Here is a 22,191-nt window from a genome sequence, read left to right on the forward strand (position 1 = left end):
GAGGGGGAAGTTCTAAATAACTCGTATACAGCACTGTTGCAGCCAACCGGGTTTCTTCTCTGTGTGAAATGTTTAATATATGTAAAATATGTAAATGCAATCTTTAATTTTGTCATATAAACAAATTTTTATTCTATATTAAAACATTTACTCTTTTACATATAGGGTACAAAGTGTATATTTTCTGATTAGTATTCACTAACTATTTAAGAAAATGTATAATTTGCCATTGATTATGGTGACATTAAAAATATGTGGTGGTTGCTACTATGTGTTGTAAATTGTAAATCTCCATGTGTTGTGCTCCAACTCATGACTGCAAGAACACAAATTTGTCCCATTAGTAAAGTTGTTATTGTTTTGTTAAGATTATTTTTTCATTTTCCTCTAATCTGGGTTGTTAACAGGGTTAAAATCCAACATTATTTGCCCTGTTTACCAAGCTTAATTCTGTACAAATTTCAACGGTAACTCCAATACAAGCCACAAACCTATGTTATTATAATAGACCGTGTTACAAATAAGTTCATGCCATGTTGTTTTTTCATTTCTTCATCTACCGAAACATGCACATTTTCTCTTCTGTATTAAAAACTGGATACATACCGCTTTTGTAAAATGAATACATATATCCTGCAACACTGTAGTTTCGCGGTACTAAAGGAATATTCACTTGCATCTAGAAACCATCTTCATATATCAGATAAATGATTTAAAGGACAATCATATTGAAATTTACTTTATCTGATAATTGCCTTTTTATGACGAAAATCCTTCACTATTTACTGTGGTAGAAACAAAAACAACACCACTGTCTGCCTTTGTTGTTTACTTTTTCACCCGGTAGATTTGCAGTAAATAGGTTAAACAGCACCAATATTAAATTAAACATGAATAATCAAAGATATGACATACCATTCAGAGTAACAATCAATAACTTACATATATACATATACATAAAATTAAATATATTGAATTTAAGACATCAAATAAATTAAATAGCACTGTAATTTTCAAACACTGTCTGATTTTTTTGTTACGACAATTAACTGAACTATACAATTTCAAAAATTGTTAAAGTCTGAGTTTTACAACATTTAATTACCAAAAATCGATTCATACCTGTAGCGAGAGACGTTTTCTGTCAGATTTGACAGAGGATACACAGCTTTGTTATAAACGAAATCAAAAGAGCAATAATGAAATACCTCGAGTTAACCCAAGCCGCTAGTTAACAGGGTTTGAGCATAATACATGTAAAAATCCAGGGCCAAAAAACCTTTCATTGAAGAAGCCGAATATCGGCCGCTTCCCCAACAGAAGTTACCACTATTCTCCTAATTTGACCAAAATATTCCCAAATACTGGAAAAATTCCCCACCAAAAATAATATCTAAATTTCGTATAAAAGTGAAAATTATTCACTTGTCGAGCCTTCTATTAGTCTCGAAAAACCCAGAGCCGTAAAAAGTCTCCTAGCGGTATTCGTATTGGTTGAATATGCCTTTCATTACCTCCCGTATTAATCTCCTAGAGGGGTATGCGTATTGATCGAATTAGTTGTCACTCTTGTGCTTACCTCGCGAATCATGACGTAATTTTGTCATTTGTGACCAATCGGCAAATAAGGGAACGAGCGGAGATCAAAAGCTATAAATAGATTACATTAAAAGGCTATTATGAAATAAAATACTTTCAGTCATGTGGATATTTTTGGAATATTATTGTATCAACTAAGAAATACTGGGTAAGTAATTCCTTTTTGTGCGTTTACGGCGTCTGTTTTCACGCGTTTGATTTATAGCTCTTATTTTTACAGCTTGCTTTAGTTTTACTACGTACATAATTCATACAGACGCTTTACGACCAAGGTCACGGAAGTAAATACAAAAACCAACAAAAATGTTTGTGGCTTCCCAATATAATTTATTTCATGTATCAACTCTATTATCCAAATGAATTACAAATTTCTTATTTTCCCCAAATAAGAAAAAATCACGCTATTTTTCCTTTTAAAAAAAGGCTGAGGCCCCTTCCCCAAAAAAGGGTATTTAGGCCCTGAAATCATTCTCAGAGCTTAGCCTAGGTTCAAATTTGAGGGAAAAGTGACTTCTTCCTGTGATGAAATTATGGAGAAGTGAATCAACTTAAAGGAGAAGTGGTTTCTGTTCAGTGTTTGATCAACTCTTCACTTTTTTGTTACCCTTATTACACGATGCACATCATAATTCATCAGAAACAACTCATATTTGGCAGTTTCGATGATATGATGATTTAATTGAGTTAATTAATATATACTGTGAAACCATTATTATTCGTCCGACATTAATTTTAGCCTTTTTCGTCCTTCGACCGATGGACGAATTCAAGATCCTAACGAACAATCATGTCCAATATTTGAAACAAATAAGACTGAATTATCGTAGGCATGAGACATTTAAATCCAGCGTAATCCACGCATATACACAGGGCTCGAAATTAACACTCGCACACTCGCAAAATGCGAGAAAAAAAGATTGCAAGGTAAGTTATAAGCCACTAGTATTTTTTGCAAATAAAGAAATAGTGAAAAGAAATGAGTTATATTGCTTAATGCGTTCGACGGCGTGATCGCTAAACCGTAGGTCAATTTTTTGAACGTCCGATTACCCATATGCGGAAGCGCGCACCTTGTTTGTTGACTGGTATACTTATAATACAGATACACAGATGGTATTGATACAAAGAACATGAAAAAGTCGACTATTCACACTCAAGTTAAATCCGGTTTTGACACAAAGGGTTGTTCATTATACAGTGTACTGACAACTGACATTTCCTGTAAAACGCAAATGCAATAAGGCTGTATCGAATGCGTCGACTTTGTTTAGGTATAATAGTGTTGATTAGCGCTAATTGTTAACAACTTTATTACCCATTGTGTGTATTGTGTTTTTCAGGGGTGTTGCCGATTATACAGCCTACACACGGCGAATCCGGATTAAAGACAATACTATTAAACGCAATTAAAATATGACGATGTGTGATCAACACCTGACTGAAATATATTCTGCGCTTTAGTAATGAAAAAAGACTAATTGGCAATTGGCTTCGTTGTTTAAAGCACTCGTTAACGATTATTCAGTCCCACTTATCCGCTAATCATAACAAAGAACATGTCAATGACATAAAATAATAAGGGACAATTACTATCACCTTAAATAACAGACTTGTTAATTGGCATATGCCAAACAAGGCCCACCTCCTGCAAGTGACTACCAAGTGTCACCTCTCTTTCCCCAGCACGATTTTTTCGCAACCGCGTATTACATGTATTACAAACAAATCGGACGTTGTTTTTTTTTCAAAACCAGAAATGGACAAAATTAAGAGCGGACGAAATAGTCATTTTTATGAAAAGGGCGAAATTTTGTGCCGACAAAAATTAATGGTTTCATAGTTAGTTACTATGTATATTTAACCCTTAACCTGTCCTGTATTTAATAACCGATAAGCCTCATTACTGCTGAATTAATTTCTATAATAGAGGCTGAGCTGGGTGATCAATCAACAAACTGCATTTAGTTTAAACCTATTTATTTTAGCTCGATTGCGTCGAAAGCCTTAGGCTTATATAAACGCTCTCGAGTCCGTTTCCTGGGCCTAGAACCAGTACTTGGTGTCTTTGGGGGAGATCTAAAGAACGCTCCCACGGTGGGGATCGAACCCGTGACCTCCCGGTCGCAAGGCGGACACCATATCCATTACACCACGGCGACCTCAAAACTGCATTTCAATTGTTATAAGACCTTAGTAAATAAAACCTATATTCTTCTTATTTGTCATTGATGGAAGATAAAGATGGTACACTGCAACTAGTGGTTGAAGGGGTCCAAAGATCGCAACCGTAATATATCCGGCGCGCGATATAAATTGTAAGGTTATGTATGCATGTATATGTGCATTAGCATCGTTTTGCAATCTCAAAACATGCTATTTACCTACCTTATTCAATTATGTGTTATATCCTATGTTATTCATTGGTATAACACAAAACATTATTCCTTGTGAGTATTTTTAAATGCATATAATTAAATTTGTAATCCGAAAAACATTGCGGAGTTGTATTGTTCAAGAAAGCATGCACAAACTAGACCCATGTACAACATGACGTCATTAATTCTCATGAAAAGCATGGAAAGCATGGGTTTTAAAGGGGCCTTTTCACAGATTTTGGCATATTTTGAAGTTTGTCATTAAATGCTTTATATTGATGAATGTAAACATTGGATCTTAAAAGTTCCAGTAAAAAGTCAAGAATAAAATTTAAAAAAGTAAAAAAAAAGTAGCCCGTACCAGGGCTCGAACTAGTGACCCCCGGAGTCCTGGAGTTAGTCTGAAGTAAAAACGCATTAGCCCTCTCAGCTATTCCGCCGGGTATACACAGTTGAAGTATTTTATAGCTTATATAAGCAATTTTCGTAGTTTCGTAAATTTAAACGACAACAACAGAACTCTCCAAATTATTCAATCGTTTCACGTTGCAACGCTTTACAATTTTTAGGTTTTCAAATCGTCAAAAGATACATATAATGGCTATATTGGACTATGGTAAATGTTCAGTAATACTGTTTCCTCACAAATATCATAACTTAAACAAAAATTTGCGAATCTGAAACAACTTTTTTCAATTTTGTCAATTTACCAAACCGTGAAAAGATCCCTTTAATAGTACTTAGTGCATTTTGACAAACTGAGGGATCTGTACCTCTAAATTAAAAGCAAGTAGTTTACACTGTATTTAAGACGCACAGATTGTTGAGATAGGTCAGTATTGACTTGTGACATTTACAGTTATAATGCTGTACACCTTCATGTGTGCACTGGTGCGTTACGGCAGTTCAAAGCAAATTCAATACAGAATGGTAACACGTGAAATGACCTGTGATGTTTGACAAGAGGGGCTATTGTTTATCGCAGTACACAGGTGTTAAAGTGATGTACAATGTAAGCAAACAATCTGGTCAAAACTGGATTATGAATGTTGGATTAAAGTTGGTGAAAAAAGGGAAAAATACTAGCTTGAAACAGATTTTAATTTATCAAATTCTCAGATTCAAACATTTTATTTGGGGATTACGCTCGTTAGTTTTTTGGGAGCCATAGCCGATTTGCGATATATTGGAATTTGGACAACGCGATATAACGAACCGTGATATATTGGAGTTGCAGTGTATTTTACAAGCTAGATTTTTGCCTTCCCAAAAAGATGTGTGAAATGTATGTTTTAAGTACGTTTTGCGTGTGTTAAACGTGGCGGTATTGGCACTGCGTTTTATGTGCGCTTTTTCTTACCTAGTGAGTTTTTAACAAAAACGAACAAACAAGAAACTGTGCGCTTTTTGTGGGTAAATGTGCGCTTTTATGTGCGTTAAACGTGCACTTTTTTTAAGTGCCTTTTTGACTGCCATTTATGTGTGTAAAATGTGCGCTTTTAAGTGGGTTAAATGTGCGCTTTTCGCGAGTTAAATGTGCGCTTTTTTATTTAAAAAGCGCACATTTAACTCACTTTAAGCGCAGTAATAACCCACATTAAAGCATACATGTGTGTAAAATGTGCGCTTTAAAGTGGGTTAAAACTGCGCTTTTCAGCGAGTTAAATGTGCACTTTTTTATTTTAAAAAGCGCACATTTAACTCACTTTAAGCGCAGTTATAATCCACATAAAAGTGCACATGTGTGTTAAATGTGCGCTTTTCTGTGGGTTGAAAATGTGCTTTTAGCGAGCAAAATGTGCGCTTTTTATAGGTACTTACTTATAAAAGGCGCACATTTAACTCTGTTTAAAGCGCAGTTTTAACCCACATAAAACGCACAATTTACGCACATGAATGGCAGTAAAAAACGCACTCACAAAAAGCACACATATGTGCCTTAAAGGTGCATCTTTTGCCTTAACAGTTGATTCAATTAAATGCTGTTAAAAGTTTTTTTAAATTCAGATACGCAATAAAAACCAATAATTATACACAAATATATTTGTGTATTTTAAATAATTACAAGATAATTCAATTTTATACTTTAATGTACACCATTATTTGTTAACATACATGAGTAATTAAATATCAATGACAATTTGATGAAATAAATATTAACATAATGAGATTATAAATAAACAAAACATAATAGCATGCTAATAAAAAACATGTACAGTATATTCACAGGAACATCTATATACATAAAAAAGATGAGAATCAATCAAGGCCTGTCATTTCTTTGAGGCGGCGGAGTGCGGCTCTCATCTTTCTCTCCACGACTGCCACCAGCCGCTCAAACTTCTTTGCAACTATTATACTGTCATGGCCTTTGCGCGGTGCGTCTCGTGCATGATCTGATTTGATCAGGTCTGAAAGATATTTTATAATGTAAGTGTTGAATATTGCTGTTATGGTAATCTCGTTGCTATAAAAATTATAAATTTAAATCAAAACTAGTTTGCTTGTTGTTTTTGGTTGTTTATTTTTGCAATTTTTATCCCCTGATCACATGTGACTTAACGCTTTTCATAAATAAATATGTTTGGTAGAAAAATGTACCAAGATACGTGGTCGCATTTTGGACTGGTCGGAAGTGTGACACCTTTAAAATGCAATAACCAGTACCCTGTATAGTTTTACCTCTAAACAAATCCAGCTTTTTTTGGTTAAGAAGAGGGCGCGGTTTTCCCACTCCTGTTCTCCTCATGTTGGCCAGCTTGTGCAGGGTAAAACCTGGTATTCAAGTCAATACATCAGGTAGTCTCCCTTTTGCTCCCTTTTTGGCAGGCGATGCTATGATGCACATTCTTTCCAAAGGATCTTCTGATCAATGTAAATTTCACGGTCACCATGGGGTATAACCTTTAAATTTAAAATATAAAAGTTTTCATTTAATATGAGGGAAAAAATCTGTTCATTAATGACCAAAATAGGTATAAATAACATTTAAGATGACAATAACCATAAAATAAAGCCATAATAATTCAAATGGTGTTGTTTTTCCTTAAAATTGCATTACATTTACTCATCCATTTACATTTTTAATTCAATAAACTAAATGAAAAAGGGATGCAGAATTGAAAAAACAAAACTGTTACAACAGACTGTTCTTCAGTATTCCAAAAATACAGGCAGTTGTTGAACTAGACCATATCACTTTATATGTCTTTAACCACCCACTTTGAATCTCCTTTGCAACAAACTTATTGTTGATTTACACATTGTAGTAAATACACATTTTATTTCATCACACAATACTTCATGCTGAAAGTATTTCAAGACATTTTACACTAGAATAATAAGTCTGAATGTTGTTCACTTTATACATGTGCCTAAAATCTAGCTTAAAGTCAGTTGCTGATTTTGCTTGTTTTCAAAAAAAGAACTTTCTATCTGTGGTTCTCAATTAGATGGTACCTGAACCAATCAAAAGTATATCAACACCCCTTTGTTAGGCTTAGATGGAGGACTGATAGGGACTGGCTAATCTCTTATCTGATTCCATGCTGTGTCTTAGCCAAAAATTACATAATTTGAAAAATACTGATAAGGCAGTCATTTCAACACCAAAATATTTATTGAATAATACACAGCACCCTTAACACATTGTATTTAATTGTGAACATTTAAATATAACATGCTGAATGGTGTTAGCAAATAATAATAATAGTATAAATATTATTTTAATTGCCTTTTAAATGTATGTTTATGGTCAATGTGGTAGACATTAATTGTATTGGGGTATAAATATCGGTAATAAATATCAGTATAAGAAAGTTCAAATACTTATTTTTTATGTTGAGGAAATATAATTGATACTTTCAAGCCCTCATAATATTTTTGACACTTTCAATATTTTTAATTAGTTACCCACAGTCTGATTTAGGTAGAAATTTTTAGAAATGTTTGAGATTAAATTGAAAGCAATGTTATATGCATTGAAATTGTATTATAAAGTATATTAACATTAAACAGTGCACAACCAGTAACCGCTTTGAATTCAAACTGCACCTTATATTATAACAGATTACTGAGGTATATGTCTATGTTTATTCATTTGATGCAAATAAATTGTTAGAGCCTGCAACAATTTTGTTTCTTGTTCAATATCTGTACAACATTTGCTAAACGGTTGTTAAAGACGCACTTTTTAAGAAGTGTGTTAAACATGTGTCTTAGATACATCCGTTAAAAACAGATCATATGATAAAAACGCACTTATGAAATAAAAGACTAACTTATGCTTAAAAAAGACGAACATCAAAAAAGAAAAACGCACTTCTGTGAGAAAAAACCCACATCTGTAAATCTTAAAACACACTTCTTAGATAAAAGATGCACTTCCTAAATAAAAGACGCACTTCTTAGATAAAAAACACACATTTTGCTCACATCTACACTCAAAAGCGCACTTACAGATGAAGAAAGCACACAAAAAACAAACTTTTTCACTTAAATAACGCACTTGAAAAGAAAAAACGCACAAAATGCGCACTTAAATGCACTTTTGAACACATAAAACGCAGATATAAACAAAAAACACAGAATTAGCGCACTTTTAAGTGCGCTAAATGTGTGTTTTGGTAAAAAGTGCGTTTTAAATTGACAAGGGTTGTATCTGCCAAGTTAATTGACCAGTAAATTAATTGACCAGTCAATTAAACCAGTATGTTCAGTATCTTTTTACTTCCTTCTAAATTGTAAGCAATTAAACATTGAATCACAATCAGATTTTGTTACAACTTTTTGGTTTTATAAAAAAATCATTTAAAATCTCATTTAACAAATATGACCTGTAAATGAGCACCATATTTATTGCCAATGCCTGGTAAACCTTCATTTCAGCAGAGGTTAACTACCTCTTTCCATTTTCACATTCTTGGGTTTTGTTTTGTGTTGTGGAAAACTGGAAATTGCCACTTGTTTTAGCAAATAGAAATATTTTATCACCACTTTTCTGAAACTTTTTCATTTGGTGACAATTGCCGAATGCAGCGGGTAGCCCTGCAATTAAGTTGCAACTTTGAATAGGTTGAGATTGTTTATTTTTTCCCCAAAGTAACCTGCAATAAACTGATGTTATAATCCTTGTAATTTTGTGCTCAATCTATCAATGTAAATAAAAAAAATTGTTTTTTTGGTACATTTGGTACATTCGTATATTTTTTAAGGATTATAATAATTATGTTCATTTATGAATTTCAGGTGATGTTGTTCTTAATGAATTAGACTTAAAGGAAAGTGCATTGGTAAGTTAATTTGTTGATTGTCATCATTTTAGCTCATTTATTGCCTTTTGTCTTTGTTTGTCTTGCTTCATCATCATTGAAATAAAAACAAAGCTTGTTAACACTATAGATTTCATATTTTTAGTCCAATCTTCCTGGAACTTGGTCAGAGCATTGGTTAAACAATATGTAACCCAAGTTAGAAAATGTTCTGGTCCGTTGAAAAACAAGTATGGCCCCCATTAGGTTGGTCAGTTTTCCTTTGTTTTTCCTGTTTAAAAACCTTGTTAACACTCTATAATTATAAGTCATAGTTTTAGTCCAATCTTCATGAAACTTGGTCAGATTTGTTTTTATTAGGGATGTCAACGAATATCCGAATATCCGAATATTCGGTCCCGGACCGAATATTCGGATACTATTTTCCGAATCGAATATTCGGAAGAAAAAAATCGAGTAATTTCAAAGACTTTGTATTCGTGAAATTTACTTCAAACATTGTAAAAAAGTTGTTCCTCGTGTCATAATGTTTAGTCCGGATAATTCGTCGCTATGGTGATGACAGTATACCGGTCATAAATCCCGCTAATTGCCTAACAAAGACAGTCACTTTGTGTCAAAATTATGATAGGTTTAAATCGCATCGGCAATCAAAACACCGACCTGCACTTGATCCAATGACTCGAATTACATTTAAAATTATCAAAGATTAAATGGTGTGAAAAACAAAAACGATCGTATGGTTATAATCACGTTGTCCAATCAAAAAAGCTTTTAGAAAATAATTTACTCAACCTCCAATGAGTATTTGCGCATCGTATGGTCAAAACTTTAATTAATTACTCAATATTCAATCAGGTATTATACTTAAAGAAACGTTTTTGGTATTTCGCCCTCATTTAATTGAAAATATTGTCATTGCTACACGCATAAAGTAAATCTTTGTCCAATCAAAATGCCACCTACACCTTCCACTGCTTGGAAGTATTTCACGAGATCATCCGATAAGAAGTCGGCAACGTGTAACTTGTGTGGAGTTAATCTTACGTACATTGTTTCTCGTTCTATTGTTGATGTACAATATTACAAGTTTAAAAACAGTTTTCGTCATTCAATTTTAACAATTAGCGACGGCAATGTTGTGTCAATATTTAGTCACTTCTGGGGAACTTCCGGTAAAAACGAAAGTAGAATTCATCGAGTAATAGTACGGTAAACAAAGTTAATTTTTTTCTAACAGATGTTGACCGAATATCCGAATATTCGTTCGGAAGGATGACCGAATATCCGAATACCAATATCGGTATTCGTTGCCATCCCTAGTTTTTATGATTTCTGGCCGAGTTAAAAAATGGCTCAATAATTTTGAAAAACATGGCCACCAGGGGGAGGGAAAGTTTACCTTATATAGCTATATATGGCTGCCGCTTTTGCCCAATCGTCATGAAATTTGCTAAACATGATTGTTTCAATGATGTCTCAATTGAGATTGAAATGATTCCAATCTGTTGAAAAATATGACTGCCACGGGATGTGTTAGTTTAGCTTGTAATTTTGGCTAAACTGAAACCTTTTAACCTATGTTAAAGGTGCTTCTTACAGAAGTTGATAACAACCATTTAAGTGATTGTGTGATAGTGTGATGTTGAAGTTGTTTTGGATGATGTTGATTATTATCATAAGTGAAACAACAAGAATTGTTTCCTCAATATTATTTAATCTTTCAAATAAATTGTCAAGAGCTTTAATCAGAATCTCTCCAGTTATCTGTAAAAAGAAGTCACAAGTGAGCAATTGAACTTTGTATAGACAGCCTCTTCTCCTATTAATTGGGTTGTTGGAGCAGAGTTGTCCCCCATTAATCTAATTAATAGTTAATGTAAGGTTTAAATATGTTTATATTTATTTACTTATGTGTTGGAAATACAGTCCAACCTGACTTAGTGGATTTGAAACTTATATTTTCTGAAAGGTTATAGCTTGTAGATTCTGAAATCACAAAGTTCCCGAAAATTCCCATCCGGGAAACCTCAGAATCCAAGATGGCGTCCAAGATGGCCGCCGTAAGTTAAGATCAGGGGAACTATGAACACTTATTAGATTATTTCTTTAAAAGTATTCTGTTCTTTTTGAATACAGCATAATCATTAAGGATTCCCCACTGCAGCTTTGAATTTCTTGTTGTGAAGTTTGATGTGGAAGTTTGTTGAACAAAGCCACAGATTCACGAAAGCGCTTTGACTTCTTAAAGTGTGTAAATGAAATCATTTTACCAACACCGCTTGGTTTAGAAACCGTGTCGCAACCGAGGAATGAATGTAGGAATACAATGTAGTATGTTCTGGCATATGTTTTCTCCAAGTTTCTGCTGTAATTTGAGTATATTTACTGACTTTGTTTTTTTCCTTGACTCACTTTCGAGATGGACTGAATTTCCTGTCGATTGATAGTAGTGACACAATAGCACCAATAAATCTGTGTCCTCACCTATGACTACCGTATTAGTGATGACTGCATATTTTAGAGCGACTTTTACTATGTCATAGTCTGCATCTGCCGAACATTTTGTAACATCTATACCTTGCTTCTGTAATTAATCTGCTAATATATTGATAAAGTGCTGTTTATTTGCAATGTTTAAGAGGAAGGCTTTCTTGGTTGTGTTCATCAACAGCTCTTCTTCCACACGCACCTCCACTCCTACCTTTCCATTTGTTCTCCTTTAATGAACATTGTCCTAAGTAGATGGTCCTGACACATATCCATCGAACACTACGTGGCATTTGGGGTATTTTCATTGAAGAAAGCTAATGTACATGTCACAAATTTCACCATATGTTCTTCCCCGAGGCCAATTCAGTTTTTGAATTAAGTGTCCTCCATCAACAACGTACCGTATATCTAAATGATTTTGCTGTATTTCACTATTAGAAACTCCTTTTGTTAAATCAGCACCTAAGGATGCCTTCTGTGATTCTCTAAGCATATTCTTTCGTTCAAATAGGGAAGCAGTATATGTGCAAAGCTCGTAAAAGAAGAATTCAGGTAGATCATCTGAGGGTACAGATCCTTGAGCTGCTGTAATTAACCTTTGAAAGAGGATTTGGGAATCTATATTTTCCTTTTCTCCATAAATTTTCACACAGGCATTGTCATTCATTGTTTCAACCTGTGATTTTCTGGAAAATTTATATTCTTGAAAGTTCTTCCCTTCCATACTTTGATGATTCTTTCGCCCACCGCTCTACCTTTATCTGCATTCACTTTATCACCTGCTACAACACGACTAGATATGCTTCTCAAAGACTTCTCTTCCGTTGTAAATAGATTTCTATCAGTCAAGTAATTAATCATCCTCTGAATATCTTTCCCGTCCCTACTTTGTCGTGATTTCCCACATTCCTTGCTTGCTTCATACAACCTCCCTGTTAACTCCTGCATTTGAATATTAATTTCAGAAAAGGCTGGCCTTGATAAAATCCACTGCGCCCTCTGATATTCATCGATTCCTCTTCCTCTAGTCAAGCCCCCTACTGCCTAAACTTCTCATTAACAATTATGCTCAATGATAAGATCAGTTGAAAGTCCTGCAAAATATCTATCAGATCTTCGTACTACATGCAAGCCCTCAAGAAAATGCTTGTAGACAGAAGGGTGATTGTTGGTAGTTCCAGCATCTTGTTTAGATATATGTATACCGATTTTGTGTAGTTATTATGTCCAGTTGAAGCGAAAAATGGTAACATTTCTCGAAGGGTCTGTAAATGTAAAACCAGTTACCTGTTTGTTCTGCCTTTGTAAATCTGAGTAGAATGTCGACCATTTCAATATACTCAATCCAAATTTGAGCTGTTCTGAACTCGTTTAATTTTTCAATAGCCGTCTTCAGTGTCTTGACTGCTTTGTTTAATATATTCGAATGTCGACTTCACCGAGTAGTAACTTATCCAGTAGTGACATAGCTTTTTTCAATGTTTCTTCTTCAACCAAATCATTTTCACTAGAGGACTCTACGTCTGTACCATCTGGTTTTAAGCCTCTGTTTACAAACCATTCGTAATTAGACGTTCCTTTGTGCTTACTTCTGACTGTATCACCATCCAAGTTCTGATCATATTTGTCATTTTGTGGCTCCTCGAGAGTCATTTCCTGTTGTTGATTTTCATTAGAATCAGCAAGGATTGATTCATTCTGATTAATATCAACTAACTTAACTCTTGATGACTTTCGGTGTACATGTTCTGATAACGTGATCGTTTCTACATCCCTCTCAATTCCATCAACCTGTATCGTATGGTCTCTATGCATAGGACCAGTTTCTCTACCTACTCCGAAATCAAATTTTAGTTCATCTTCACCTGGATGTCCTCTTATTGCTCTACTTATAGCCTTGCCTGTAAGCATATGCGGTACAGCATTTTCAGCATACACAGTTTGTAATAGCTCTTTCAGTCCCGAGTCTGTCATTATATTTTCCCAAGGAAGCTCATTACTACATGCAGTCCTCCAAGATGACACACAACTCTCTTCAAGTCGCAATTAGCGGGTTCTGTTTCAATAATGATTTGCACTTTGAGCCATAACGGCTGGTCAAATGTTATCACTGGATCTGCATTGTATTTTGTAGCCAGGCTCATAACGTAGGATAATGTAGAGTAGATACATGTTTCGTTGTTGGGGTCCATGTCAATAATGGGCAGGAATATGGCTGTGGATACTCCTGGATGTGTGCCTTTATGCACCATTTGCATCATTCCATTCCACTGGGGTGTTTTTAGTCGTAAGAGCCATGACGTTTTCCAAAGGAAGTCGATGTTGTAAGTGTTGTCATAGGTAATGAACTCGGGAAACTTTGCGAACGTTATCCAAACTTGTTGTGCTGGATCCTTGAATTTAATATTCACTTTCCCTACAGATGCAACGTCAGTTGAAGATGCATTAATCCTCGGCACAACCTTGTTTATATTTTTGACTCCTGGGGTTATTGTCATCATCATTCCCATTCCATGTAAAGTGTTTAGTCCATCAATTGTTCTAACATTATGGTCAACGTTATCGGCTATGAATTGTATACACCTGTCTTGAGAGTCTGGAATGTCAAAGTCTTGAATCAGTGCTGCAGACTTCTCAAACCTTGTCGTTTCAAAATAGGACATACTAAAGCCCAAGTCATTCAATAAACCATTCAGCATTTTCGATCCAAACATTTGATGTAACTGTACACCTAGCCCAAATTGCATAGGAGCTAATATTGATATCGGTCTTGCTGCCTGAACCAGAGCTTGGCCAATCGCAGGAATCAAAATTCCCAAAAACATCTTCAATGAATCAGGCAGAAAATCAAGACATGCTTCTTTGCTTTCTAAGTCTACACTTGTAGGATAATTTTCTTTCTTATTTGGAATCAAAGCAATGTCATTTTGTATTAATTTTGCAGCAGTTTTGAAGAGTTTTGTCTTTTTGTCATCGTCATTGTCATTTTTGCTTTCTTCATAGAAGTTTTCCACAAGTTTCGACACCTCAAGTTTTAATGTGATTAAATTTGATTTACCACATGTTTCAGTAACATATATTCTTGACCCAAAATGTTCTATAAGATGACGTTTCATGTGCTTACTCGAATAAGGTTCAGAATCGGCATTTTCAGGTAAATTGTATTGCATCATTTTCACAAGTTCTTCAATGGTATAAGGCCTGTTTGCATTATGTTCGATTTCCTTCACTACTTCAAGGAAAGCCACTTCTCTATCTTCTGACACTTTTCTTCCTTTTTTCTTTTTTGATGGCGTAGGCGTGTATATATCTTTATCTTTTGTCCGGAATTTAATACTACAGTCCTGGTGATATAATGCATCTGAGGCAAAAAGATCTCTCCAGTATTCAATTCTGGCGAGCACCACTTTACCCCATTCATCTTCTCTTTCGCTGGCCTTAGCTTTTATAGAGTTCTGAAAACTAGTTGTTTTCACAGAGTACCGCTGTGAACCTTCAGATGGGTGCTTAGTATTCAACTCTACAACATTTCCACAAAATATGCAATCTGTTTTAAAATCAAATTTCTTGTCTGAACGAAGGACAACTTTTGGTTTTTCAGGTTCCAGTTTATGCTTCAGTAAACGTTTTCGCCCAAGTAAGAAGTTCTTTAGACAATATTCATGAAGAACTTGTCCCCTTTGGAAAATATAAATATCCCCTCTAGCCTCGCTTATTTTATTCAGAGAAATGCAGCCCTTTTCGCCTAACTCTATAGTTTTCTTATCACAGCTATCATATTCGCACAATCCGCAGCTTGACTTCGATGCCATTCCTGCAAAATTAAAAAAAAAACAAAAAAAAAACATGCACTGTTATTTGATAATTCATTTACGATAAAAACTATTACATTTTTTATATGCTATCTTGTATCTGGTTATTAGAATATCTTTACTTTTAAGGAATTTCATTATGATATAAACATTTGATATATAAATATAATACGGCAAAAATGGAGCAGCTTTAAAAAAGATACTGTTTCACAGTCACATTGAGATGATAATAGCTCAAAAGAGAACTGTTTTTACATTTAAATTCTGTTTTATAGGTATACTGGTATTTGATTTTACAAGACTAAAGTGAAAGTTATTATTAAATGTTCTTACTTCAGAACGCTATTTATTCGCTTGATTGGGTATTTAGTGCCATGTTCCCGGATTATCACAACCAGTCCTGTAAACATTTGAAGAATAATATACATTTGCAACCCTATATTAGTACATTAAAACCATTCACAATTATAAACTAGCCATTGAACGAGAGTTAAAATTTATTGCCATAACTTCAATCATTTATTTAAACGAAATAGTTTTCACATAATTCACAACTAGATCGTTTCGAGAATTTACGAAGCAGAATTTTATGTGAAGGGTCTGGTTTCAAAATAAAGTCATCTGTCCAAACCTTAGACCCCTGCGAAGATTTTTAGAACTGTTCTATAACATTTCTAGAATTGTACTGGAACTAATGACTAGAAGTGTTCTGGAATCATCCTTAAAATGCTCTAGAACGATTTAGAACAGTTGTTGAAGGTTAAATGAGAATAATTTCTAGAACAATTTGTTACGAAACAGTTCTGAAGGTTTGTTCTAGAACAATTCTTGAACTAGCGTTCTAGAACTATTCCAGAATTTTTCTTGAATAAATTTCCAGAACTGTTATAGAATTGATGGGATCAGGCTCTTCTGTGTGCAAGCAACTTGTCACGAGGCTCTGTAGGTGTTTGAGCACTTTGCTCTGAAATCATTTAGATAACAAATGTAGTCACATCTTAAACTAAACAAGAAGTCTAAATGATCCAGCTGGACAGTATTACAAATATAGACATAACGTCTTTTTATTTAGTCAATATTGAGTGTACTTATTATCAAAGTATTCAAACAAATAATTACACATTTGATCACAACATTTCAAATTTAGAATGCTTCAATACAGCAAACCTTGTAAATAAACTGGTGATGGATAACACAATTTGACATTCAGCACCAACTTAAATACGAACGCAATATATTCAAGACACTGTTGCAGGTTTTTATGATTTGAACGCATTAAATACTGGATTTTATATATTTCTAAGGGATTAAAATAAAAAAAATTAGACAACCAACATACTACTGAGATTATTTTTCGTAAATGCCTTCGGCTTCACATGTATACAATAGCATTATGTTCGGAGTCGTTCGAACTAATCGATTAATTCGCCAGTACAACGAGAAAATCGAGTCTACCCGAAGTACTCCCAATCGAGTACACCGGAAACACTAAGCACATTTTTCATTTTATGTTCTGGCGTTCGACGAACAAGGTGAGACAAAATAAACAATTTGTACATCAATATATTGTGGAGCCAACTGAGGACGTAGTCCCAGTTTATATTAGCATTGATTAATCTCAGTGTTATAGTGTTTTTGCCAATTTATTGACATTTAAAGTTGGGAAAATGGGCTCTAAACGAGACGAAGTTTCGTTGCATCCAGAGGAGTCGGAGGACTCGTTTTATGGTTTCTCTGATGAAGAAACGTTTAATGAGAAACTAAATGCAAAAGAAAAGGCCACTCCGAAGGAGAAAGCGCAAATTAGTTCTAAAGACAAAAGTAATTCTAAAGACAAAACAAGTAAAAGTAATGTTTCGAAAGTAACAAAAAAGAAGCAATCTGGTTCAGATAAGAATAACAATGAACTTTCAGTTTCACAAGTAGGTTGTAATAAGCAGACACCTGCATTGGATTTGTCTAAACTATCAGAAAATGACATAAAGAGTCTTAGAGAGTTACTTGGTATTCCTAGTACAGAACCACAGTATGCTGATGATGATGACATTACATCTCTGTTTGGAACTTCTCTTGAAAATTTACCAAGAATGACAATCGAAGTAGATGCAGATCAGATTTCTGACACTGATGATGTAATAAAACAAAGAAAACGTACTAACATTGACATGTCAAGTGCACTATTTGATGATGATGAGGCTGAATGTGACACTTGGGAATTGCCCCGTCTTAAAGCCCCAGATAAGGGCAAACCAATATCACCATCTTTGGCGAAAGTAATAAATGTTGCTTGCACAACACAGTGTGAAACAGATTCTTTAATTTCAAAGTACTCTGTTCCTGAGAATTGTGAAATGGCTTGCCCTCCATTGGTTAATAATGAAATATGGAAAATTCTGAATAAACGCACTCAGACGCAAGATAGAAGCATTGTACAAACCCAAAATTTGGTAGCCTCGGGTATGACACCCATTATCCGTCTTGCAGAGGTATTAAAGCCTCAAATTATGGCGAATCAAGAAGCAAAAACTTTACTGTGTGATGCACTCACTTTAATGGGTCAGGTGCAATTCAACCTTTCTATAAGAAGAAGGTATATGATAAGACCAGCTTTAAAACGGAAATATTATCCACTTTGTAACATTTCTCAACAGATTACAAATAAGCTTTTTGGTGATGAAGTGTCAAAAGAAATCAAAGCTTGTGACTCCGTGTCCTATATTGGACGAAATGACAATTTTGTGAGAGGTCTAGGGCCCGGTAGATACCCTAGAAGAGGGGGTTTCAGAGGAAGTTATGTTCAGGGCGGTTATGAGGATCCGTACCCAAACAGATACCAGCCGTACCCCTACAGGGGCCAGTATAGATCTGGTAGTCGAACATATGGTAGAGGGTTCAAGAGGTCAGCCAATGCGGTTGCTACACCTCCAAATCCACACCCAAACGAGTAGATGTGGACATTAAGGTATGTAAAATTGGAGGTCTGAAATATAATTTACATGCTTGGAGAAAAATTACACAAGATCAATGGGTTCTTGATGCAGTGTCTGGTTACTGTATTCATTTTGACATACAACCATGTCAACATAAAATTCCAAAAGAAATTCCATTTGAAAAAGAACATTGGCAAATTGTAGATCTAGAGATCAAAACTCTTTTGAGCAAAAAAGCTATTATTAACTCTGTTCATGAAAACGAAGAGTTCATATCAACTATTTTTATAGTACCGAAACCTAATGGAAAGTTTCGTCCTGTGATTAATTTGAAGTATTTGAATGCATTTGTACATTATGATCATTTTAAACAGGAGACATTCAAAGTTGTACTTGATCTTTTGCAGAAAAATGATTACTTGACCTCCATCGATTTACAAGATGCTTATTTTTCGGTCCCAATTCACAAAGATTTTCAAAAATTTCTTAAGTTCCAATGGAATGATAAATTGTACCAGTTTGTATGCCTTCCATTTGGTTTGAAATCTGCTCCATTTATTTTTACGAAGATTTTAAAACCTGTTTTTGCATGGTTGAGACATAGAAACATAAGATGTTCCTATTATATTGATGATTCCATTATTATGAATCAAAATAGATTGGTTTGCAAAGAAAACACAAAAGTTACCCAGAACACATTAGAAGAACTGGGTTTTTTGGTAAATTTGAATAAGTCTGTAATGGAACCAGTGCAAATATTGGTATTTTTTGGTTTTATAATTGATACGGTTGAGTTTAAAATATTTCTTACAGAGGAAAAAATCAACAAAATATTGCAAAAAGCAAAGATTTTAATTGACAAAAAGTTTATTGTCCGAGATTTGGCTTCTTTTATAGGGTCAATTATTAACGCTTTTTATGCAGTGCTAGAGGCCCCGTTACATTACAGGCAATTGGAAAGAAATAAATTATTGGGTTTAGGACACATGATGAATTTTGATAACAAAGTGTTACTGAGTAATGATAGTATAAAGGAGCTTCAATGGTGGCAAACTAATCTGGTAAAGAAAAATGGGAAACTTATTAGGCAAGGAGAAGTTAATTTTGTGTGTAGAACTGATGCAAGCCTTTTAGGTTGGGGCGCTATTGATTTGATCACAAGTAGTCATGCCAATGGAAGATGGAACATGGATGAATCATTGTATCCAATAAATTACTTGGAAATGTTGGCAATTTTTTATGGATTGCAATCCTTTTATAATGAAGAAAGTGGAGTTCATATTCAAGTTCAGTCTGACAATGTAGCAGCTGTTTCATATATTAATGATATGGGTGGAATTGCCTCTTTAAGTATGGACAGATTATCTGGTGATATTTGGCAATGGTGTTTAGTGAGAGACATATTTCTTTCAGCAGTTTACATACCTGGTTCAAGTAATACTGCTGACTATTATTCTAGAAATTTTTCTGAAAATACAGAATGGACTATTAAGTCAGATATTTTTCAGAGAGTTTGTAAACAATTATTTTACCCTAATATTGACTTGTTTGCTTCAAGATTAAATAAACAAATTGATCGTTTTGTATCATGGTACCCTGAACCTGGGTCTTTTCATAATGATGCATTCTCATAAAATTGGAGAGAATTGGAACCATACATATTTCCTCCTTTTAATTTGATTGCAAAGGTGCTAAATAAGGTGAAAGAAGACAGAGTTAAAAAGGCACTCTTAATTTTTCCATATTGGACGGCACAGTCATGGTTTCCAGTTTTATTAGAATGTTTGACTGATATTCCTGTAAGTTTGCCGAGACATAAAGACTTGCTGTTTCTCCCTCACAGCGGGGAGCTGCACCCGTTAGGGAAGAGGTTGAAGATCTTCGCAGCCATCATATCATCCAAGAGATGTCAACAAGAAAGATTCCATCTGCAGCTTCAATCCTCATTACATCTTCTTGGTCAAAAGGAACTAGACAGCAGTACAAATATGCGTGGCAGAATTGGGTGCTTTGGAACGGTATCAGGTTTGGCAATCCCTTTCAGACGACTGAAATAGTTGTGTTGACATATTTGTGTTATTTATTCCAGATAGGAAAATCATATTCAGTCATTAATTTGCATAAAGCAATGCTTTTACAGACTTTACCATTGATGGGAAATACATGGTGTGTTAACTGTAATTTAATTACAAGGTTTATGAAGGGAGTGTTTATGAATATGCCTCCAAAACCAAGGTATAATTTTACTTGGGATGTAACTCCTGTTTTGAAATTTCTTTCTTCATTATTTCCTTTGGAAAGTTTATCATTGAAATTATTGACTTTTAAAGTGGTGGCTTTGATTTCCTTGGCTGCAGCCCCGCGAGCACAAACTTTAGTTGCCATGGATATAGATTATATGCTGAAGGAAAAGCAATGTGTTATTATAGGTTTTCCATCTGTGTTGAAAACTTCAAGAATTGGACATTCATATAATTTAAAAATTGAGCATTATAAAGACGAGAAATTGTGTGCTATGCATACTTTATTATTTTATTTAAGTAAAACAGAAAGTGTACAATTGTCAAGAAAATTACTTATTTCGTATGTCACTTTTAAATCTGTGTCCACTAGTACTGTTGCTAGATGGTTACGTACTGTTTTGGATTTGTCTGGAATAGACTCTAATAAATTCAAGGCACATTCTTTTAGAGGGGCATCTGTATCTAAAGCTTTAGTAAGTGGTTGTTCTTTACAAAAGATATTACGTACAGCGGACTGGTCTTCTGATAAGAACTTTAGGAAGTTTTATTACAGACATACTATTAGCAAAGAAAATATGTCGTTTGCTGATTCGGTGTTTAAATGACGATGAACATTTATTATAATAAATGTGTTTGATTGAGTGAATGTTTTGTTGCTCTTTGAAGATGCTATTGTATACATGTGAAGCCGAAGGCATTTACGAAAAATAATGTGCCCTCATCCTAGCTTTAGTGAAGGATGAGGGTCATTATTAGAGTAAAGCCGGAGGCTGAGCATGTATACACCCACCCAACATTTTTATGTAATGTTTAACATACATTTATTCTGCAATATTTTATATCTGCTTCTTAGCCCGCCCATTGTGTTTTTTCAACAAAACATTGAGCTTTGAATTATGAAAAATGTGCTTAGTGTTTCCGGTGTAATCGATTGGGAGTACTTCGGGTAGACTCGATTTTCTCGTTGTACTGGCGAATTAATCGATTAGTTCGAACGACTCCGAACATAATGCTATTGTATACATGCTCAGCCTCCGGCTTTACTCTAATAATGACCCTCATCCTTCACTAAAGCTAGGATGAGGGCACATTTTGCTTTGCAGCATTGTTCGTCAGGTCAATATCTTCGGAGGCATCTGATGGGATCATGCTCCTCTTTACAGGCAACTTATCACGAGGCTCTGTTGGTGTTTGATCACTGAACTCTAAAATCATTCATGAAATGTGTTGAAAACCAAACTTGAGCATTTTGTCATGCGATCATGAATACTTTGTTTTAGTCCATCAAATTTCACATTTGGAAATTCTGGCTAGACTGAGTAGTTACTCATACAAACAATTAGCTAATGTTATCGAACGTTTGTTCATCAGATTTTTTTTTCAAATAAATTCACTCACCCCTGGCTAGTGAGTGAGTGTGAAATTGGATAACTGTGAACAATGTGTTCATGTTTCATTTATAACAGGGA

General features: G+C 34.5%; 1 protein-coding gene across 1 annotated transcript in view; it reads left to right on the forward strand.

Moving 5' to 3' along the window:
* The window catches only part of LOC127870138 (intermembrane lipid transfer protein VPS13C-like), a 53,631-nt gene that overhangs the window by 20,904 nt on the left and 10,536 nt on the right, over window positions 1-22,191 (forward strand). The window contains exon 2 of the mRNA XM_052412795.1: window positions 9,222-9,265. Coding sequence (XP_052268755.1) covers window positions 9,222-9,265 — 44 coding nt within the window. The remainder of the gene's footprint in view (window positions 1-9,221; window positions 9,266-22,191) is intronic.

This window comes from Dreissena polymorpha, chromosome 2 (assembly GCF_020536995.1).
Source record: "Dreissena polymorpha isolate Duluth1 chromosome 2, UMN_Dpol_1.0, whole genome shotgun sequence".
NCBI classification, from domain to species: domain Eukaryota; kingdom Metazoa; phylum Mollusca; class Bivalvia; order Myida; family Dreissenidae; genus Dreissena; species Dreissena polymorpha.